At 47.2% G+C, this 19,063-nt stretch overlaps 1 protein-coding gene across 2 annotated transcripts; it reads left to right on the top strand.

Annotated features, from left to right (window-relative positions):
* The first annotated feature begins 11,712 nt into the window (after positions 1-11,712).
* On the top strand, positions 11,713-14,286 carry GSX2 (GS homeobox 2). 2 transcript variants are annotated; one of them, XM_084518316.1, is made up of 3 exons: positions 11,713-12,494; positions 12,749-13,369; positions 13,551-14,286. In XM_084518316.1, the coding sequence occupies exons 2-3, from the start codon at positions 12,892-12,894 to the stop codon at positions 13,889-13,891; spliced, it is 819 nt and encodes a 272-aa protein (XP_084374442.1). In that variant the 5' UTR covers positions 11,713-12,494; positions 12,749-12,891; the 3' UTR covers positions 13,892-14,286. The 2 variants fall into 2 exon arrangements, with proteins under 2 accessions (XP_084374442.1, XP_084374441.1); XM_084518315.1 differs by having other exon boundaries at positions 11,713-13,369.
* Positions 14,287-19,063: the final 4,777 nt, after the last annotated feature.

Below are 19,063 nucleotides of genomic sequence, written 5' to 3' on the forward strand. Positions count from 1 at the left end.
CTTGGTTAGCTCATTTGGTCAGTTTGAGCTAAGACAAGGAAAAAATAAGTCCCAGGATTCTTCATCATCATATTAGGTATACATTACTCGCCTAACAAATATCTGTTCAATGGTTTCCAGCTGTTCCATTTATATAGAGAGGAAGAGCTATGACAAATATTAAACTTCTAGTTTGAGATACCCACGATGTTTCAGCACTCTGTCCATTCTGTAGCAACCGATGTACTCAAAGCACCGTGACTGATGGTAGTAGTGAGCACAAGCTACTTTGGTATCTCTGACTTCTGGGACAGCCATTAGCACCGAAGTACACACAGCTAGCAACCACCTATGAAATATTCAGTTTAAGTAACATTTTCATCATCTCGCATGGGCACAGTTATCAGCTTGTTTTTCAGGCAAAAATGACCTGCCTTAGTCATGAGATTGTTGTGTCTTTATGTCTCCTTTGCCAAACACCCTCACCAGCCATCTCCTGGACTACTCATGGACACAGTAGGTAAACTCCTTGTTTTGTGCAGTGGGTGTCCTACCACACACTGCCAAAGGTCTTGCCTTGGGCCTCTTCTCTCTTTCACGAGTATCACATAAGTAGTCACCCCTTCTCCACTGCTGTCGCCTGGACCCTCAGCAGCCACTCACTCCTGAGTCAGCCGTGTGCTCTGAGCCACCACAGAACATGCCTGATTGTAAAATACTGATTGTCTTTTTAAGCCACTTATTCTCTTTATATCTACCTACAAGATAGTAGGCTTAAAATCCAGTTTGAAGAGTACTTTGCTGCTGTTCCAAGCAGGAGTGCCTTCCCAGTGAATTTGTTTTCTGCATCTGCAAGTTCAGTGAGATAGAAGTAGTGCCACACACAACTCTCTTTGACCAAGGTACATGTTTTCCCAAAGTGCTGCTCTGTAAGGGCTGTATACCGTACTCTAAGGGAACTCTAAATCATTGTCATGTTTCTTTTTATGCAGCTCTTTATTCCAATTCTCTCCTTTCTCTTTTGCCACCTGATATATTTCTTTTCTTTACTGTCTTTTCCTCTCCTGTCTGTATTTTTTTCCAACTTCCCCCTTTGTCATTGCTTCTTCCCACTATTGCCCTCTAACATCCCACTTGTCACTTGTTCCCATATTCTTTGGCCTGTTTCCTCCTGTCTTTTCCTTTGTTAATTAGTGTGTTGCTGGGCTTCAGAAGCCCAACAGGGCTCAACAGGGCATCAAAGAACAAGCAGTAGGTGCAGGAGTAACCTGGTTCTTTGAACTCCTACCACCAGACAGCAAAGCAAAGCTGGCAGGAACATCTTGTCTTTTTCATTCACTGGTTAATTGAGAGAAGAGGGGTAGTAAGAAGAAAAACAAGAGTGGGTGGGAGCAAGCAAGGGATGAGAGCAAGTAGGGGAGGATAGGATGTAAAGAAGCCAGAGATGGGAAGATAGAAATAGTAGACTACTACTTATTTGATGCCACAGGGAGAGTTGGGAAAAGCTACGGGACTGTAGCAAACTTCCATGGATACTCCCATCAGGGTGTGCTTTGCTTTTTCTCCACCTAGAACTCCTCTCACATCAGTCCTTCCCTTGCCACAAGGCCTCTCAACTCTAGATTGGCTTCTCTGTCCTGCTTAAATGTCCCGTTGCTCTCCACAAGGCTATCTAAAGTGCTACCTGTAATTTAAACATTTCTGCTTGTGGTATCAGTCATCCCAGCCTCTAGAGTTTCAGCAAAACAAAAGTAAGAATGAGGTGTCAGTTATGGTAGAAATGTGGAAAGGTGAACTTGGGGAGGGGTGAGTCGACACAATTAACGCAGAATGTATGGTTAGCCGGGAGAGTGCACCAGTTCCTCTGAACTGATCATTTTGCAAAATCTCTGTGAAACTACAGGTAAACAAGGGAGGGTTTCCTGTGTGAAAAGCAAAGGGAAAAGGCTTGACACCAAACCTTGCTAATAAGAAACAGTTTTGTTACTGACTTTATGATACAGAATTGAGTGAGCTCTTAGCAAGAGATGGTGAATAGCTCCACTTCAGTTTTTGTTTTTATTAGTCTTTTTTTCCCCCTGTTAAGCAATTTATTTTGTTTTCCTTTGGGGCCGACTTCCTATATTGCATTTATGTGAAGCTAGTGAGGAGAGTTAAAAAATATATTTCTATAGAAAATAGGATTTCTGAAAGAGGCTTTTTATAAGCTATAAATAAATTATAGAAAGTGTAGATCTCATGTAAAGAGAAAAGCAGATATTTCCGATACTTCCTTCCCAAAATTTCCTGGATGTATTTAAAAAAAAAAAAAAAAAAAAAAAGACCCTGTAGTTTCTAGCCTGCTCAAGTTGGGGATGGGTATAGTTGAATTTCTGCTCTTTCAAAGAACACAAGACAAGATATTACTGAAGGCACTCTCCCAATCCAAGAAGAATTTGGAATATGCTAGACTTAAACACCTACTTGTGTTCCACATAAACTGCAGGCAAGATAAACTCTTGGATGATTTTAGATATGACTCTTTTTTTTCTTTGTCTTCAATAGGACTCGCTGACATAGGAAATGTGTTTGGTGACCTGTTTCATCCCTTCCTATAAATAAGAGAATCGAATAAAGCACAATTCTTGCTGCTTTTTTTTCTATAATCTCTACAGTTAAGCAGAAATACACAAGAAGTCTCCATTTGTCATTTTGTGAGGTGAATGTAACATTGAAATTGATGGGGGTTTTCCATGCTGAAAGTACAGAAGTATGACGTCCACCAAAAATAAAAGTAAAACAAAACCATATAAACATTCAGTCAGAACAACAGGCCCAAGGTTTTTAAGATGGTCGTAGAATGGCAGAAGTACAATATTTAAATTTTCTTCAGAAGATCACTTTTAAGAAAAATATCTGTTGGAAGTGCTAAAAAAAAAAAAAAAAAAGTATTGTGGCTGAATTCTCTGCTCTGTTAGAGACATAGACGTTGTTAGTTGGGTAGAACTGTAGTTGACTTCTTTCCTTAAAAAAAAAAATAAAAATAAAAATAAAAATAAAAATAAAAATAAAAATAAAAATAAAAATAAAAATAAAAATAAAAATAAAAATAAAAATAAAAATAAAAATAAATGAGGCTATTCCAACTGCTGTTGATGTGAACAATCATACCCCTTTGAACATCAGCAGGGATTTAAATGGGATTTAAATTCTATATCTTTATTTTTCCTTGTTTCATTTTTTTTTACCTCCTTTAATGCCTCGCCTGATAGTTTGTATTTATTTCAAGGTATTTTATTTCTCATGGGAAAAATGACTGAATGGCTAAGGTGTTTACTCACCATCTCAAAGAAATAGTGACTGAGATGAATATTGATGACTTTAACTACTGCAAATGAATTGCAAATCTTCACTGTAACATGAAGTAGCTTTCATATGAAGCAAGTGTTAAGAACCAAATTTACTAATAAGTGAAATATAAATTAAGATAAAATGTTTTCATGTAACATATTTGAGAGAATTAGACAATGCTTCTGTCTATTTTTGCTTAAGAATATAGAGTGCCAAAGTTTTTATCCTGCTTAAAGGCAAATACCCTCTGCTATGCCACCCACATCTACCCAATCAGTCGGAAAACTAGAACTATGTATTCCTTTAGGATTGAGAACATAATTCTTTGCCTGTCAGATTATTCTGACAAATTACATTATAATTACTTCCTCATTAATTACTGTGACAAATGTTGATCTAAAGAAAATAAGAAAGGATGGCTTTCATGTAAAATCATCAAAACATGAACAACTAAGGTTTCTCCCAAAATTTCTCCAATCTTCATTAATGTTTGGGTATGCTAACATGCTCATATCTACTGCATATAAGCAAAGAGGTATTTCTAACATATCTCTTTCAGATAGAACAACTTTGTTTCTTTCTCATCATCTTTACATTACTTCTTTCCCACTTCTAATGAAATATTTTTCTTTCTGATAGCATGAGTCTTGACCAATAATTGATCTAACACCATGAAAAAAATAGATGCTCTTGTTCTGGGAATTGTTTAAAGTATGCCAAAAGTACTTACAGAGGAATACATTATGTTCCTAGAGTATGAGGTCCTCAAGGGAGGTAAAGAAGAATTAACAGTTCCAACCTCTGTGGTAAAGCATGAAAGATTTGAACAATTTGCAGCCTAAAAAAAAAAAAAAAAAAAAAAGTATTTTCCTTTCAAAGCAAGAGAGATATTGGAAAAGGAATTGCCTTTCTTCCAGATCTGGTTCCTTCTTTGACTCCAGCTCAGTTTTGGCTGCTGGCAGTCTTGCCTGGACCATCAGGCCTGAGTAGCAGAGTAAAAATCTATGCGTTATCCCATCACCATACAAAGGATAGAGTTTCTTGGCACATGTGTGAACAAGTACATGTATAAGAGAAAAATATTGCTCATGTAATTTGAAGGTACTTGGTGACCAGATTTGTAAATCTTGTTGCAGCTTGGTCAGACTCTGGAGTAGAGTTGTTTTCTCTCCTTGAAGAGATGAGACTAAAAATTCTAGCCTGCAGCAGAGAATCAACTGGTAAATTTGGGTAACTGATCTGTTTGTACAGCACAGACAGCTTATATCAGAATCTCCTTGAGAGCAGGAGAACAAGCTGTACAAATTCTTTCCCACTGGACAGGAAAGATAGGAGATGCTGGATCTAACCCCAGTCCTGCAATGACCTTACTCTGTGCCCTTGGACAAAACTGTCTGAATTTGTACACCTTTCTTGTAGCAGGTGAGTTTTTGGCACAGCTCTCATTGACAGGCAAGCTCCTAGGGTTTTCCCTACTGGGCTATACTTTAACATACAGGCGTTGTTTCTATGTGTGCATCTAGGAAGTGTGATCGTGGCTTTTATTTTTATTTCTTTGGTACCCTTGAAAGACCTTTTGTAGCTCTGGAGAATGAGCTGACCTCTTTTGTTCCCCTTGCCTGAAAAAGGTCATATTTTGTTTAACTAACCTTTGAAAACACCAGGCCAAATTCTACTCCCCCTGCACCATTCAGAATAGCTGCAGAGTAACTCAGTCTTACAGCTCAGTATTTAACTGAGAGTAGTATTTTACCCAAACCTTTCCACCTTCTGATGTGTTACAAGTCTATGTTTCAGTACTCTTGAGGATGCAGATAGTCTTACTTCTTACACACCACAGCATTAGCTGTATTCTAGCTGTACAGGTGTTTTAATGGGAATATTAGTTCTTTCGCTAAGCTGCAGCTAGCAGAGAGGACCTGGACTGCTGGAGATGTCTGAGCTGCTCTTCAAGCATCAGACTCCTTTTTGGCTGATGTTTTCTTCACCTGGTCAATCTATAATGGTCATTAGATTTTCTTAGCAATTTAAAATCATGATTTATACCTTCCTAGTCACATATTCTGGTGGTATAGGTTCCAGTAATTCTTCCTCCTTCAGAAGATTGATGCTGTATTTTTTTCCATTTCAGTCTCTTTCCTTTCCACTAGAGTAGTGCTCTGAACCTTATAAAATAGTTGTCAGGACTTCTGTCTTTCTTTTTCCATTAGATTTTGGTATAGCCTCAATGCTACAGCAGAATAAACAAGCTTTGAAATAATATACTTACAAAAAAAAAAAAAAAAAAAAGGTTTACTTTGTTCTTACTTTATTACTATGATTTTTCAAAGAGAAACCTTGAAACACAAGCTCAGACAATACGTTCATTATAAATACGAAAGGGCAAGCTATGCAAAACTTTTCAATATTGTTTTTAAAAAGTCTGAATTTTGTTTCCATTTCAGCTCTGTAATATTAAAAAACTATTAAAAATATTTTCTTCCTAGCTGAGTGATACATTGAGTGACTTTAGCCTGTACTTCACTGACACTCTTCTTCCTAAAATACATGGTTTTGTTACTTTTTCTAAAAGGTAGGTTACAAATGCATATCAAAAGGATGAAACTGTAAAACAGTTGCTGCCAGCCACATACATTAGAGATTTGTTTTCACATATCATCTGCTTAGGCAAAGCTAAGTCTGTTTTGTGAAAAGGGGGCTGAAGAAATGAGATGGTATGCTTTTTCTTGTACAGGTTTAAAGTTCATACCAAAATTCAGACTGGTCATTAATTTGACAACTGAAAAAAAAAAAAAAAGTATCCTTTTAGCACACGTGGTTCTGCCTTCCATTATCTTAACAACAAATGTTAAAAGGAGAAAAAAGAAAGAAAAAGAAAAAAAAAAAACTATGTCATTGGTTTATATTGGATGAGGGGCAGTACCCAGAACAATGAACACAGATGGTACAGGCAGGGAAGATGCAACAAGGTGCTGCTTCCACCCATGCTCTAGCTGCTCAGTAGACCTTAGATCCCAGCAATACCAATCCAGCAACATTTTTTAGAAAATAATCAACAGCTCACTCAAATAATCAACAGTTTACTCAATTTTAAGTCAGTACTGACCATGTCAAAATAGCTATTAAACATTCTTTATGTATGTCATCACTCCAGAATAAGTCCCATAATTTCAACCACTGTTGTATAACCCTGTCAGAAATGTATCAAGTTTTCTCTTAAACTTTCATGTTCCCACTAGTAATTCCCACAAAGAGTTTCAGAACTTCACTTCTCTTATAGACTTTAATAATAATAATAATAATAATAATAATAATAATAATAATAATAATTTCCAGGGTAAATTTATGCATGACCAGGGTTTATCTATTTGATCTTGAGGTGATACTCTTCTTCAGGTGGAACAGTTCTTCTCTCTCATGGATATATATCTCTGCCACAATCAACAGGCATGCCTCCTGTCAGCCTTTATTTTCTTGGAGTAAATAACCCAGTGTTTTCTTAGAGCAAATAAGCCAGTCTCTTTGAGTCATATCTTCTCCTAAGGGTCCATGTTCCTCTCAAACTCCTAACACTGCTCTCTAGACCTGCTCTGATTTAGTATTTTTGGAACATGGAGATCCAAAGCTGTACACTACCCTAGACAAGGTTTCCCCAGAACAGTGGCTTGAAATATTTCCATCTCCTTAGTGGAATGACCTTGCCTGTTGTGCTCAGTGACTGCATTCACCTGTCACTTGCCATGCCACAGTGATGTTTCATAGTCTGGGATTAATGTGCCAGTGCTTATACTGGCTTTGTCATTGCACTGCTATTGCTCCTCTCCTCAGAGCATCCACTTTTTCCAGTACAGCACACCAATCTCCACAGATCCTGACTTCTCTTTGCAATTTGTAGTGTATGGCAAAGAGTATAGGAAGGAGAATATGCATGAGTATCAGTAGTTATACTCTTTGCTGTGAATAGCAAACTCCTATTGACCATGGCAAGAAACAAACTAATTCAACTGCCCTTGAGACTAATTTTGAGAAACTCAATCATTAACTGTATTTGTATCTGTTTCCTGTGCCTGCAAGAGTAGTATCATCTCTCTTAGGAAGTTCATTCCTCTGCTGCTCTTGGACTATCCCACATCTACACTCATTCCAGGACAATGCAAAAAAAACACAAACTCTTTTATTTATTTAGTCTGGATAAGGTGGACTCAAAACTCACACAATATTCAGACTGGGAAACTGGCAGCTCCTGCACTGCTGTGAGATGTTTGATAACCTCTTCATTTTTTTTAAAGCCATGTTTAATGCCCACTCGTGTCAGTGTGTCTGAAAAAAAAACAGCATTTCCTTTGGTAGCAAATTCAAAAGACTGCTTTTTGGTCACTGCCAAGCAGAATACTTCAAACTAAGCATGACCTCCAAGGATCAAAATGTGTGACAGTGGAATTTTGAGGCTGGAAATGAAATAAGATGTTTAATGTTACACAGAAGTTCCTGTTCTTTTCTGGCTCAGTACCTGTGTTACTACAAAGTGTTATGCTCCTGTGTGGCTTTGTGATATCGCAGTGTAAAAACAAAACTGGCCACAGTTGGTGTGGTCCACAGCCCACAGCAGCACTTTGAATCCTTGTGCTCACTCACATGAGCCTGGGGTTTCAGCTCCATCTTTCCCCATAAACCTCCTCTGAGGCTGTTGCAGAAATTTAGCTTTATCCCCAATAAGGACACATCAGCACATTTTCCCCTCATATGTGTCATCATCTGTGCATGACAACAATTTTAGCTGCTAGAGCTCAAAACAAAGGTCATTAACTGAAACCAGGGCCCAGACTGGAGTGTCTGGTACAATGTTGTCCTATATTTGCAGAGTATGAGGGATGTGGCAAAACCAAGCTCAGAGATACCAGGCAAGACTGCGGATAACAGTAATCTCGTGGGGCGTTTCCTCCCTTGGCTCCTCTGTATGACAGTGCAAAACCACCGGTGTTGACTTCACCATGGCAAGAAGGCACAAACAAGAATCTTCCTTTGCCTCCTGGCACTGAAGGGAACCCAGCAATGAGCTAACACTTTCTAAGAGGGCTAAAGAGGGAGAAGACCTGCTTCACTTAGGAAGAACCTTGCAAAATGAATAATGAAAAAAAAAAAATAATAAAAGTAGAAAATGCAGGATCAAGCCACGAAGGATGAGAGTGTGCTGAAGGCTGCCTCATCTTTGCCGGGGGCTGTGGGTGAAGAAACTCCCGCAGAGAAGGGAAGGGCCCCTGGGGAAGCAGGCTTCCCCTGCTCAGCTCGCAGCCAGCCCGCACGCCTCGGGCGAGCCCCCTGGCTGCTCCCTGCTGGTCCCCCGGGGCCGGGCGGGGACATGCGGGTGCCTGGGGGTGGGCAGAGCTCGAGGGGCACCGGGGTCGCAGCCGGGGCTCTGAACTGGCCCCCGGGCAGCGGGGAGCCGGGCGGGCAGCGCTGCGCGCTCCCGTCCCCAGAGCGCGGCTAATGAGATTCTTTGAAATCCTTCCAAAAAAATAAAAAAAATAAAAAAAAAAAAAGGGGAGTTTGAACATTACATCCTTATCTTTGGAAGGAGCGCGGGTTTCTTGCCTCGGCGACGTCGCTTGTTAAACAATCAGCGGCGGAGCCCCTGAAAAGCGAAGGCATCGCACCCTCCTCCCTGAAAGCACTTCTGAGTGCCTATAACGCCAGGGCCTTTTGATGTCGCACAATGCGCGTTACGCCCCAAGATTGTCTCTTTGGACAGATCTACAACGCTTGGCTTCATGTTTGGAAGTTAAATGGACAGCGAGGTTGTTGAAACTCCCACGCCTGAAGGCAGCGCTCGGTGCGCTCCCCGCTCCTGGCCGCGGGTGAAAGAGGCAGGGCTGGGGCTGCCGGGGCTCCCGGCCTTAATCCGTGCTCCGGGGGAAGGGGGGCAAGCAGCCCAGCCCCAACTTTCCCTCTCTTTTCTTTTCTTCACGTTTTTTTTTTTTTTTTTTTTTATCCCTTTGGCAGCCTTAAAAATAGAAGCTGTTTTGCAAAGCGCCCGCCCCGCGTAGGTAGCTTGTGTCCCGGAGTCGCCGGCGATGTTGGTGCTCCATGAAATCAAAATTTATGATTATTCAAATGGTGGGGACTGTGAAAAGAGAGGAAGAAAGAGAGGAAATTAATATTGCAGCTGTTCTGCTGATTAATGAGAGATAATTGCTCATGAAAAGTCACCCCTGTGGCATTTTGTTGTCTCCTGGATCTTTGTTCTTTTCCACTATTATTGAGGACTTTCTTGAAGACTAAGCGGTTCTTTTCAATTTTTGGTATTCAGAAAGTGTTGCTTGGTTACAGATAATGGAGAAATCTCGGGCTATATTGGGTAAGATGTGCCACAGACAGCAATATCACAATGCCACTTTCAGAAAAGGATGGATACAAGTTAACGATGCGCTTTCAATAAAACATTAATAGACTTGTTCACGCTTTTATAATGACCTCATTAACGGGAGCTGGGGGCAAGTCCTGTCTTTTGCCTGCGCTCCCTTCACAAAACCCGGCTCCGACACCGCCGATTGCTTTGGAAACTAATCCGAAATCGATGGTAGGTTAGCGAAGAAAGAGCAGGAGAGCCCTTGGCCCCTGGGCTACCCACGCGTGGGTCTCCTCGGAGCATCCTGCCCGGAGTCACCGCACGACCCCCGCGGGATGCTGGCAAACTCGCGGCCGCCCTGCGAAGTTTTTTTTTTTTTTCTTTTCCCTTTCTCTTTCCCTTTCTTCTTTTTTTTTCTTTTTATTTATTTTTATTTATTTTTTTCCGCCTGGGAGCGCTTCCCCGAGGTGCGTTCCTTTCTGCGGGGCCGCATCCTGCCCGCATCGGGGCGGAGATGCGCGCCTGGGAGCTTCGCCGGGCGGCCGGGAGCCGAGCGAGGACTTGGGGGGGGGGAGGGAAGGGAAGGGAAAGCGTTGCTTTTGTCGTTTAAGCCGTGAATCTCCCCTACATAAAGGTGTTCGAGACATCTGGAAGAAAAGAGGAACCAGCACCCAGTCCTGCGCTCCGCAGCCCGGGGGAGCGGCTCTGCTGTTCTTTTTGAAGCGCTCCACTTTGAAAAGGGGGCAATTTCGTTACATTCTCATTTGTTACACTGTCTTGAACTAAAGGCAGACAAAGCTATACTCTGTCACCCCGAGCAGAATGAAGGGAATCAAAGGATTTTCCCTTAAAAGGACTAATTTTCTCCTTGAATTATGAAAGTAATGGCTAGGTAACAGCCTGTGCTCTGTACCCAACTGCTTAATACCTTCTAAATCCTTCCACGTGGCTCTCCCAGTCGTAGCAATTAGAGCTCATTATAGGCTCATAAGAGCTCTCATTTCGGGGATTACTTAATGGACAATGAAATTTTATCGGACAGAATTATTGAAAAATAAAATTGTAACGAGGCCGATGTGATGTGGGCGCACGCCTTGCATCATTCCGCCTGGTTTGGGATATCTTTGCTTTCAAATGACTTCTTTTCTTGCTCCCGCTTTCCGGGGTGGGTTTTTCTTTTGCCCTTTTTTTTTTTTTTTTTTTCTCTCTCTTTTCTTTTATCACTGCGCTTGGTTTATTATAACAATTACAAATCGCAATTTTGATGCGACTCTCGCTCTGTCTGCTTTCCCGTCCGACAGCTTCTTCCCAGATCCGCTTCTATCGCTGCAGACGGCGGGTTTTCCACCCGGGCCGGCGGGCCTCTTACAGGAGAAAAGAAATAAAAATAAATTAATTAAAGGAAGAAAAAGAGGTGAACTCAAATCTCGGCCGGACGAACTGCGTTTTGACGGGGAGGGGGGAGCTGGGTGAAATCCCACTGCTGAGTACCACGACCGTGATTTAGGTGTCGCCGGGAGGCAGAGCCCCAAGGAGGGGCAGTTCTCGTGTCCCGGGACCCCGGCCCCATTCCCGATCCCGTTCCCATTCCCGAGGTTCAGGGCCTGTGCTCCGGGGCCTTGGCTGGGGTTTCGGCAGCAGTTTGGGGGAAAAGTAGGTGAGGTGGGAGCTGACCCGCCTAAAGCCCTAATTGTTGTCACAAGACGCGGGATTAGCGCATTGCTGGAATAGCTGTCTGTTTACACTCCGGAGCCCCGCCGTCCGGTAAACACTTTCTAATTGAATTCTAATCACATTCAAATAGCTCCATAACCAGCCTCAGCTGCAATTCATAAAACTTTAATTGCCGTCCATAAATCCTCAGTTCGCCGGCTACGGGGTGTCCCTAAAACTGGGATGCATCGTGCCCGGCCAGGGCCGTCGGGGGGAGCTGGGGGCCCGGCGCCCGGCCGGGCTGCAGCGAGGAAACGCCAGAAGTCGGGCACCATTCGTGGTTTTTGTTTGTTTGTTTGTTTGTTTGTTTGTTTGTTTGTTTTTGGCTTTAAACAACAGGGGATTGAGTGCGAGAGGGGGACCTGGGGGCTGACCGTGTCCCGGGCCGGCCCTTGTGCGCGACAGCCGCTTTTAGCCGCGGTAAGGCTCCTGGTTCGCTTCCCAGCCTTGCGCTCAGCCCCTGGTAATCAGGCGTGCTCCGTGTTTTCTGCTTTGCAGCACAATTGTCGCTTCCCTTTCCCCAGTCCAGTGGCACTGGGTACGCCGTCCTTTCTAAACGCATTCGCATCTGCCCTGCTCTGACCGCCGAGCCTCCTCTTAAACCGCCCTAAAACAGGTCACTGGAAAATCGCGTAACGTGCTGCAAATACCTTGGCTTTTTTCACGCAATCTGCAATGCTCGGGAGCCACCGACCGTATTTAGCTGTTTATCCAATTTTACTTTGAATGATTGCTTCAGCAGGCTTGGTGGAGATCAAAGAACCCCTCCCTGACATGTTCGCCTTTCATTAGCGCAGAGCCCCGGAGCGGCCGGGGCAGTCCCCTGGGAACTTTGCCGTTTCGGCACCGTTTGGGTAAGGAGGGCGCAGAGATTTTGGAGGCTTTGTCCTCTGTCTGATCGCCACTTCGGCCAGGATGGGGAGGGCGAAAAAAGCCCTAGGTACAGATGCGAGCACTCCATCCCTAACCAACCCATAACTTTCTATCCGCTCCTGTGGTGCCAAAGGACCCCGCCGGCGAGGAGATGCTCGGGTCCCCCCCTCCCTGCGCCCTGCAGCCCCCCGGCTTTGCACGGGATGGGGGGGGCGCTGCGATGTCCCGCTTCTTCCAGAGCATCACCTAAGGGGTAGGGGAACCCTGGGGATGTCCCCCCCCGTGTCCCCCTCGGCTTCCCCGCTCCTAGAATTTATCTGGGGACGAGGCTCAGGGCTGTGGTCGGCGGGCAGCGAAAGAGCACGCACATTTTGTGCCCCCCCTCCCTCCCTCTCTGCCCCCTCCCCGCCCCCGGCAGCCTCTCCTGCCGGCCTGGGAAGCCGGGGAGATTTAGATCTGCGAGGCTTTCAGCCATCACGTGTTTAAATAGTTGATATAAAACCCCAGCGCAGGGGAGCCAGGCGGGGGGACTTTAAGACCAGCCCTCTCCAGGGACCCTTTTGTTCGGCTCCCGAACATAAGCACCTTCTTCGCCTCGCCGGGACTTCAGCGGCAACTTTGGCCGAGCGGCACCGGCGAGCCTCGCCGCGATGTCCCGCTCCTTCTACGTGGACTCCCTCATCATCAAGGACTCGTCGAGGCCGGCTCCGTCCCTGCCCGAGCATCACCACCACGGCCAGGATTTCTTCATCCCCCTCGGCGTGCCTTCCCCCCTCGTCATGTCGGTGGCGGGGCCGGGCTGCCCGTCCCGCAAGAGCGGCGCTTTCTGCGTCTGCCCGCTCTGTGTCACCTCGCACCTGCACTCCTCCCGCGGTGCTGGTGGCGGTGGTGGCGGCGGAGGAGGAGGCGGCGGGGCCATCCCCCTGCTCAAGGGCCAGTTCCCCGCCGCCTCCGGCTCCCCCGAGGCGCAGTGCTGCCCCAGGGCCGGCCACGCTCAGCACCCTCCTCAGCACCCTCCGCCCGCAGTGCCCGCCGCCGCCCTGGGGCACCCAGCGCATCACCCACCTGCCTGCGCCGCCACCGCCTACAGCGTCAGCGACCCCCGGAGGTTTCACTGCCTCGGCATGGGTAGGGGCCCTGCGGCCACCGGGAGGGCCGGGAGGGGGGCGGTGGGACGAGGGGGGTGTCCCCAGGGGGACCCGCTGCCCCCCGGGTCGCCAGGCGTAGGATGCGCCTCCGGCGAGGGTGTCTTGCCGCTTGTCTCTCTCTTTTCCCCTTTTCCCCAATTCTCACTTCTTCTCCCGTCAAGGAGGGTCCGACGCCAGCCAAATTCAAAACGGGAAGAGGATGAGGACGGCTTTCACCAGCACCCAGCTCCTGGAGCTGGAGCGGGAGTTCTCCTCCAACATGTACCTGTCCCGCCTGCGGCGGATCGAGATAGCCACCTACCTGAACCTCTCCGAGAAGCAGGTGAAGATCTGGTTCCAGAACCGGCGGGTGAAGCACAAGAAAGAAGGCAAAGGCACCCAGCGAAACTCCCACGGGGGCTGCAAGTGCAGCACCGGCCAGGGGCACTACCCCAGGTCGGAGGACGAGGAGTCTTTATCCCCCTCATCGGCTACCGAGGAGAAGGAGATCTCCCCGCTATGAGCCCCCCGTAGCCCCCGGGGTGCAGGGCGGCACACCTGGGGCCGCTCGGGCTCCCACCCCGGCATCAGCTGTTTTTTGGGGTGCCGGTGCTCCCCTGGGGATGCTCCAAGCACCCCGTGAGCCCGGCAGCAGGCACCTGCTCCTCCGAGCTTGCATCGCAGGACGGGACCCGCACCGCCCAGGGGTCCTCCCGGGGCAGTCTGAAGGGAGAAGGAAGGAAGGAACAAGCGTATTCGGGACCTGAAAAGCAAACACGAAACTTGTAGGGCTGACAGCCGCCCGGACGGACTCCTTAACGCGAATAAGAAAAGCAATAAAGCTCAAGTCGTTTGGGTTTGGGACGTCGGTTTGTTTGTGAATAGTTTTATATAAATTTTATATTTATATTTATTTAAATAAATGAGATCAGACGATAATTTATGTTTTTTTTTCTTCTTTTCTTTATTTTTTTCTGACCCAAGTGCCAGCCCAGCCCAGGCTGGGGCAGGGCGAGCTCCTTCGCGGTGCTTTGTACGGGGCAAGCTCTGGTTCGTGTGTCCGACCCCCGTACCGACCCCAAATCCATGCCATGGGCTCCTGCCCCTACACGTTTTCTGTTCCCCTCCGACTCGGGCGGGGAATGCAAATGAAGCTTTGTGTTACCGCAGCCGGGGGCAGCGCAGGCTGGCGGCTTCCGACCGGCGACACCGCCACGGGGACAGGGACAGGACGGGACGAGGGGCTGCACTCTGGACATCCCCCTTCTTCCCTACCGAGGGTGGCCGCATACACGCAGAAAGCCCACTTATTTTATCCCATACTGAGCTGGGTGGTGGCAATCAGAGAGCAGGGAAAACTTTTTTTTTTTTTTCCTTTTTTTCCTCTTATTTATTTATTTATTTATTTTTCTCGGACACCAGGGTGATATGTGCAGTCTTTTCAATGTTAGTTTTGTGTTGGTTGCTGGTGGGCGACCCCATCCTGCACCTCATCCTGCCTCTGCCTCAAGCAGCACGGCCTGAGCTCCCTGCAGAGGGCCGAGGCATGGGGGGATGGAGCTGGTCGGTCCCGTATCTTCCCTCATCAGGAGACAAGGAATAAGCCTGCTGCTCTTCAACGTCAGCTACCACAGTGCCTGAGGTGCTGGGGAGAGATGTTAGCTCCAAGCAGCCCCAGCAGAGCCACAGGAGGGGACACCAGGCCTGTGGGCAGGGCTGGGGTGGGAAGGAGAGGGCCTGGAGCGGGCCACAGCCTGCACCAGCTTGGGGCAGAGCCTGGGAGTGTTCCAGGAGGGGACAGCATGGATGGAAGTTTCTAGCCTGAACTTGGAAAGCAACCACAAAATCTCTCTCGTTTCACAACTATTTCACAGCAGAGGCCAGCAGCCGGGATGAGTGATGGGGACATCACTTCCCCAGGTGGCAGTCCCTGCACGGCCCAGGCTGCCCCCAGCTGCCTGTCTGCCTGCTCGTGGCCCTTGTGACATCCTCATGGGGAACCTCATGGCTCCTCAAATACCACCGAGGCTTTTCCTCTCTGGAAACTCTGGGAGGAGAAGTTAACACCATGGAAATCCCAACTGTTCCCTTGGCAGTGCCATCCCAGTCCGGTAACTGCAGTGAGTCCACAGGCCTGCAGCAGCCTGGGGAGGCAGAGCCATGCTGGGGGAAAAGGCATCACACTTTTCCAAATTTTCCATGTTTTGGACTCGATGATCCTTGTGGGTCCCTTCCAACTTGGGATATTCTATGATTCTATGAAATCTAAGCCTGGCTGGTACTGCAACCAAAACTGCAAAGGCATTGCTTGATAGTGTACCCGTTCTCAGCATAACACTGGAAATAAGTCAGTGAATAAATGAGTTTCTCTCTGCTTCAGGAATTCACCTCCTCTAGAGATCTGTGGGAAGGGATCTTTTCATTGCAGGATTTAACAATTTCCTAAAAGTGAAATGGAAGTGAAATGAGTTGCTATTACTCATAGTAATGAATGTTTGCCTGTATGCACCACTCAAGGGGTGAATGGAAGTAGTGACATACAATTCCAGCACACAAGCTATGCCAGTGAGGCAGTTGGTGTCATAACCAGATTTTTTATTATTATTTTTATTTTATCAGAGTAAACAATTCATGTTAAAAGGTTGCACCGTTCCCATTTAGGAATGGAGGTACAACACAATGGTTTGCCCCGACACATCTCAGAAGGCTGGTAAAAGACTTGACCCAAACAAAGCTCTGGAGAGGACAGGACCGGTGTGACAGGAGCAGTGCTGGAAGTTGTGTGCGCCCTAACCTGCAGTTAGTTAATGGATGGTTTTTAATGTCCAGTACCCAACAGCGAGAAAACAAAAACAGAACAAAGTTTAAAATTAGTTTAATCACCTTGTGTTCTGATTTATTTTTTGTCTTTTTTTCTCTTTTTTCCTTCCTTCATTCCCCACGAAGTCCCTGCCCCATTCAGTGCACAGGCAGTGTTCAGCCACCTACCTAATATTCTTCTTATTTATATATATATATATATTCTTCTTGCCATGGACTTTCTAAGGCAGGGAGAATTATGCATTTTGCTTTGCTTATCTGCCTGTTTCTTCCCCTCATTCCCTCCTCACTCTTAGACCCTGTGACCACAGCCAACCAGCCGGCTGTGCCAGGGTGCCCGGGTCTCAGAGATATTGAGTTCCTCTGAGTTTTACATCAGGCTGGAGGGGTTACCAGCGAGGGAAAGGTGCGGGGGGGAGCTCATCCACGGGGGCCAAGAATCAGGGAATCCTACACTGCAAGAGGATGGCTACAGGGGAAATAACCCAGCAGGGAGGGTAGTGAGAGCACAGCAGAGACGGAGGTGGCTGGAGGGCTGGGGGACGTAGGACAGCACCCAGAAACCAGCTTGTCCCTTTTATGCCTCAGTGCGATCCCAAGCCTTATTTGTTGCAAGTGCGGTGAATAAGAAACAAATGCTACTCTCTTCTTTTCCTTTGGCACTTGTCACGACGATGCTTGAGAGCGCTGGAAACATGACTGAGCTTCTCTTTAGCGCTCCCGTGGGAGCAATGAATTAGCTGCTCTTTAGAAACCGAGAACGGAGCCTCAGAAAGGAGCAGACCGCTTGTGCCCCAGCATCGCGAGCCTCAAGACGATTTCCCAGCCTTATTCCGCTTTTTAGCACCGGATACGAGCCCGGCACGGCCCCGACACGCTCCAGCTGCAGATCCGGCGCTCGGCATCCCCACCACGTGCGTCCCGCTGCGGGCAGCCGCGTGTAGGCTGCGCGGGGTGCGAACCGGGGACAAGGCGAGCCCCCCAGGGCAGAAGCCTGAAACCTTGCCTCGGCACAGCTCCCTGAAAGAGGTGTCTGTGGGTCTTTAACTTCCCGTAATTTCCTTCCCCAGCCCCTCTGGGGCATTGGCCGGGGGCGGCCGGGTGCCCCCGTGGGCACGGATGCGGGAGGCGGCTCAGTGGTGCCAGAAAAAAAAAATATATATATATATATGTATTATTATTTATGTAAGCCTTGGAGACTGCTCTAAAAGAGTCCGGTTTTAAGGGTTTAAATTCAAGGGTTGAGTTTCTCAGGCTCAGCGGGAGCGCCAGCCTCCTTGCATCCCCGGGGAGATGCTCGGGAGAAACCCCCGGCAGGGCTCGCAGCCCGGTCCTGGAGGTACCAGGGGAGACCCCGGCCCCGTGGGGAGACCCCAGACCAGTGGAGGGACCCCAGCCCCATGGGGAGCCCTGGCCCCACGGGGATCCCTCGTGGAAAACTGTGGGCAGCTGCCCCGAGGGATGGGATGGGAAGCGTGCGCTGTGTGCTCTGCAAGAAAAAAAAAAAAAAAAAAAAAGTAGTTGCAGATTAATGAAGGAGTGACAATTTCAAGGCTAACGTTGGCACTGCCCAAGCCAGAGCGTGGGGAGCTCGCCAGGCTTTGCTTTATATTGTCTGCTTTTCTGCGGGGCAGACAAAGATGGATAGAGAGACATTGAAAAGCGGGAGGCGTATTTCAAACAGTTCAATAAAGAGGGTTGTCACTTAAAGACAAGAACCATAGTGCTTTGATGACTTTGTATTAGCCTCACCGTTTCAAATAAGTGACTCTGCTCCCTTTACGGAATTCACCGGGGTTGAGTAGCTGACACTTCACTGGGGCTGCTTTGGGCGGTGACTACAGCCCGTAACCACGGGGCAAAACTCCCGGCACGGAGCTCCTGGGCTCCAGGCTTGCTTTTCAGCTAAACAAGCTCCAAAAAAAATCCAGGTTTACCATTTTCGTGGCCCCTCAGCTCAAAAAAGACCGGCTGTGCTCCGTGCCACAAGGGGAAGAATTGCCCCGAGGGGACCCGCAAGCACCCAGGGGGAGGTTTCCAGCCCCGGGCGTTCACGCACAGCTGCCTGTCCCCCCCGGCAGGTGCCACGCGTGACCGTGCCCACGCAGGGCGACAGATCTGGGACTCCCCCGGCGCTCCCCACCTTGCTGCGCTCCGCCGGGGGGGCGACACCTTCCCCATGTCCCCATATCCCCAGACCAGGATGCTGTAGCCCGTCCCAAGCGCTCCCGGGGCAGGGTTTTCTGCCAAAATCAAGGATTTTGCCTTTTTTTTTTTTTTTTTTTTTTTTTTTTTTTTTTTTTTTCCCAGTCTCTCTGTCTTTTTTTTAAGCTGGGGACCCCCGACCGTTGCAGACCCCCAGGCTTTGAAGGCACAGCGAAAGGGCTTCGCTGTGGGTTGGAGCGCACCATTTAGTCACTGTTTCATTAGGCACTATTTGAACCTTGCAACATGTGGTAATTTCTGGGGCAAGCTGAAAAGGGGGGATTATGTAGGAGGGACACAAGGAAATTAGCTAACGGTTAATTTAACTCGTTTTCTGGTAGAATTTTCGATACATTCCTAATTGACTGAGGAGGCAGGTGAAGTCTTCAGTTCCAGGCAGACTCATTCACGGTGAGAATAAATGGCTCTTTTTCAACTCACACTGCTCACAATATATCATCGGGGAAAAGACACGCAATGAATATGTTGATTTTTTTTTTTTATTATTATTAATGGAATTACACCCTGCCACGCAGGTGTGAGGGTAAAAAACCTACGCTGCGATGAAATCAGATTAACAATGAAATGAGGATTTTATTAGCTTTCTATGTCGCGTAGACCTGGATTTAAACTGTCAAAACAAGAAACAAGAGGAGGGGGGGAAGATACT

Source organism: Aythya ferina, assembly GCF_964211825.1.
Source record: "Aythya ferina genome assembly, chromosome: 4".
NCBI lineage: Eukaryota > Metazoa > Chordata > Aves > Anseriformes > Anatidae > Aythya > Aythya ferina.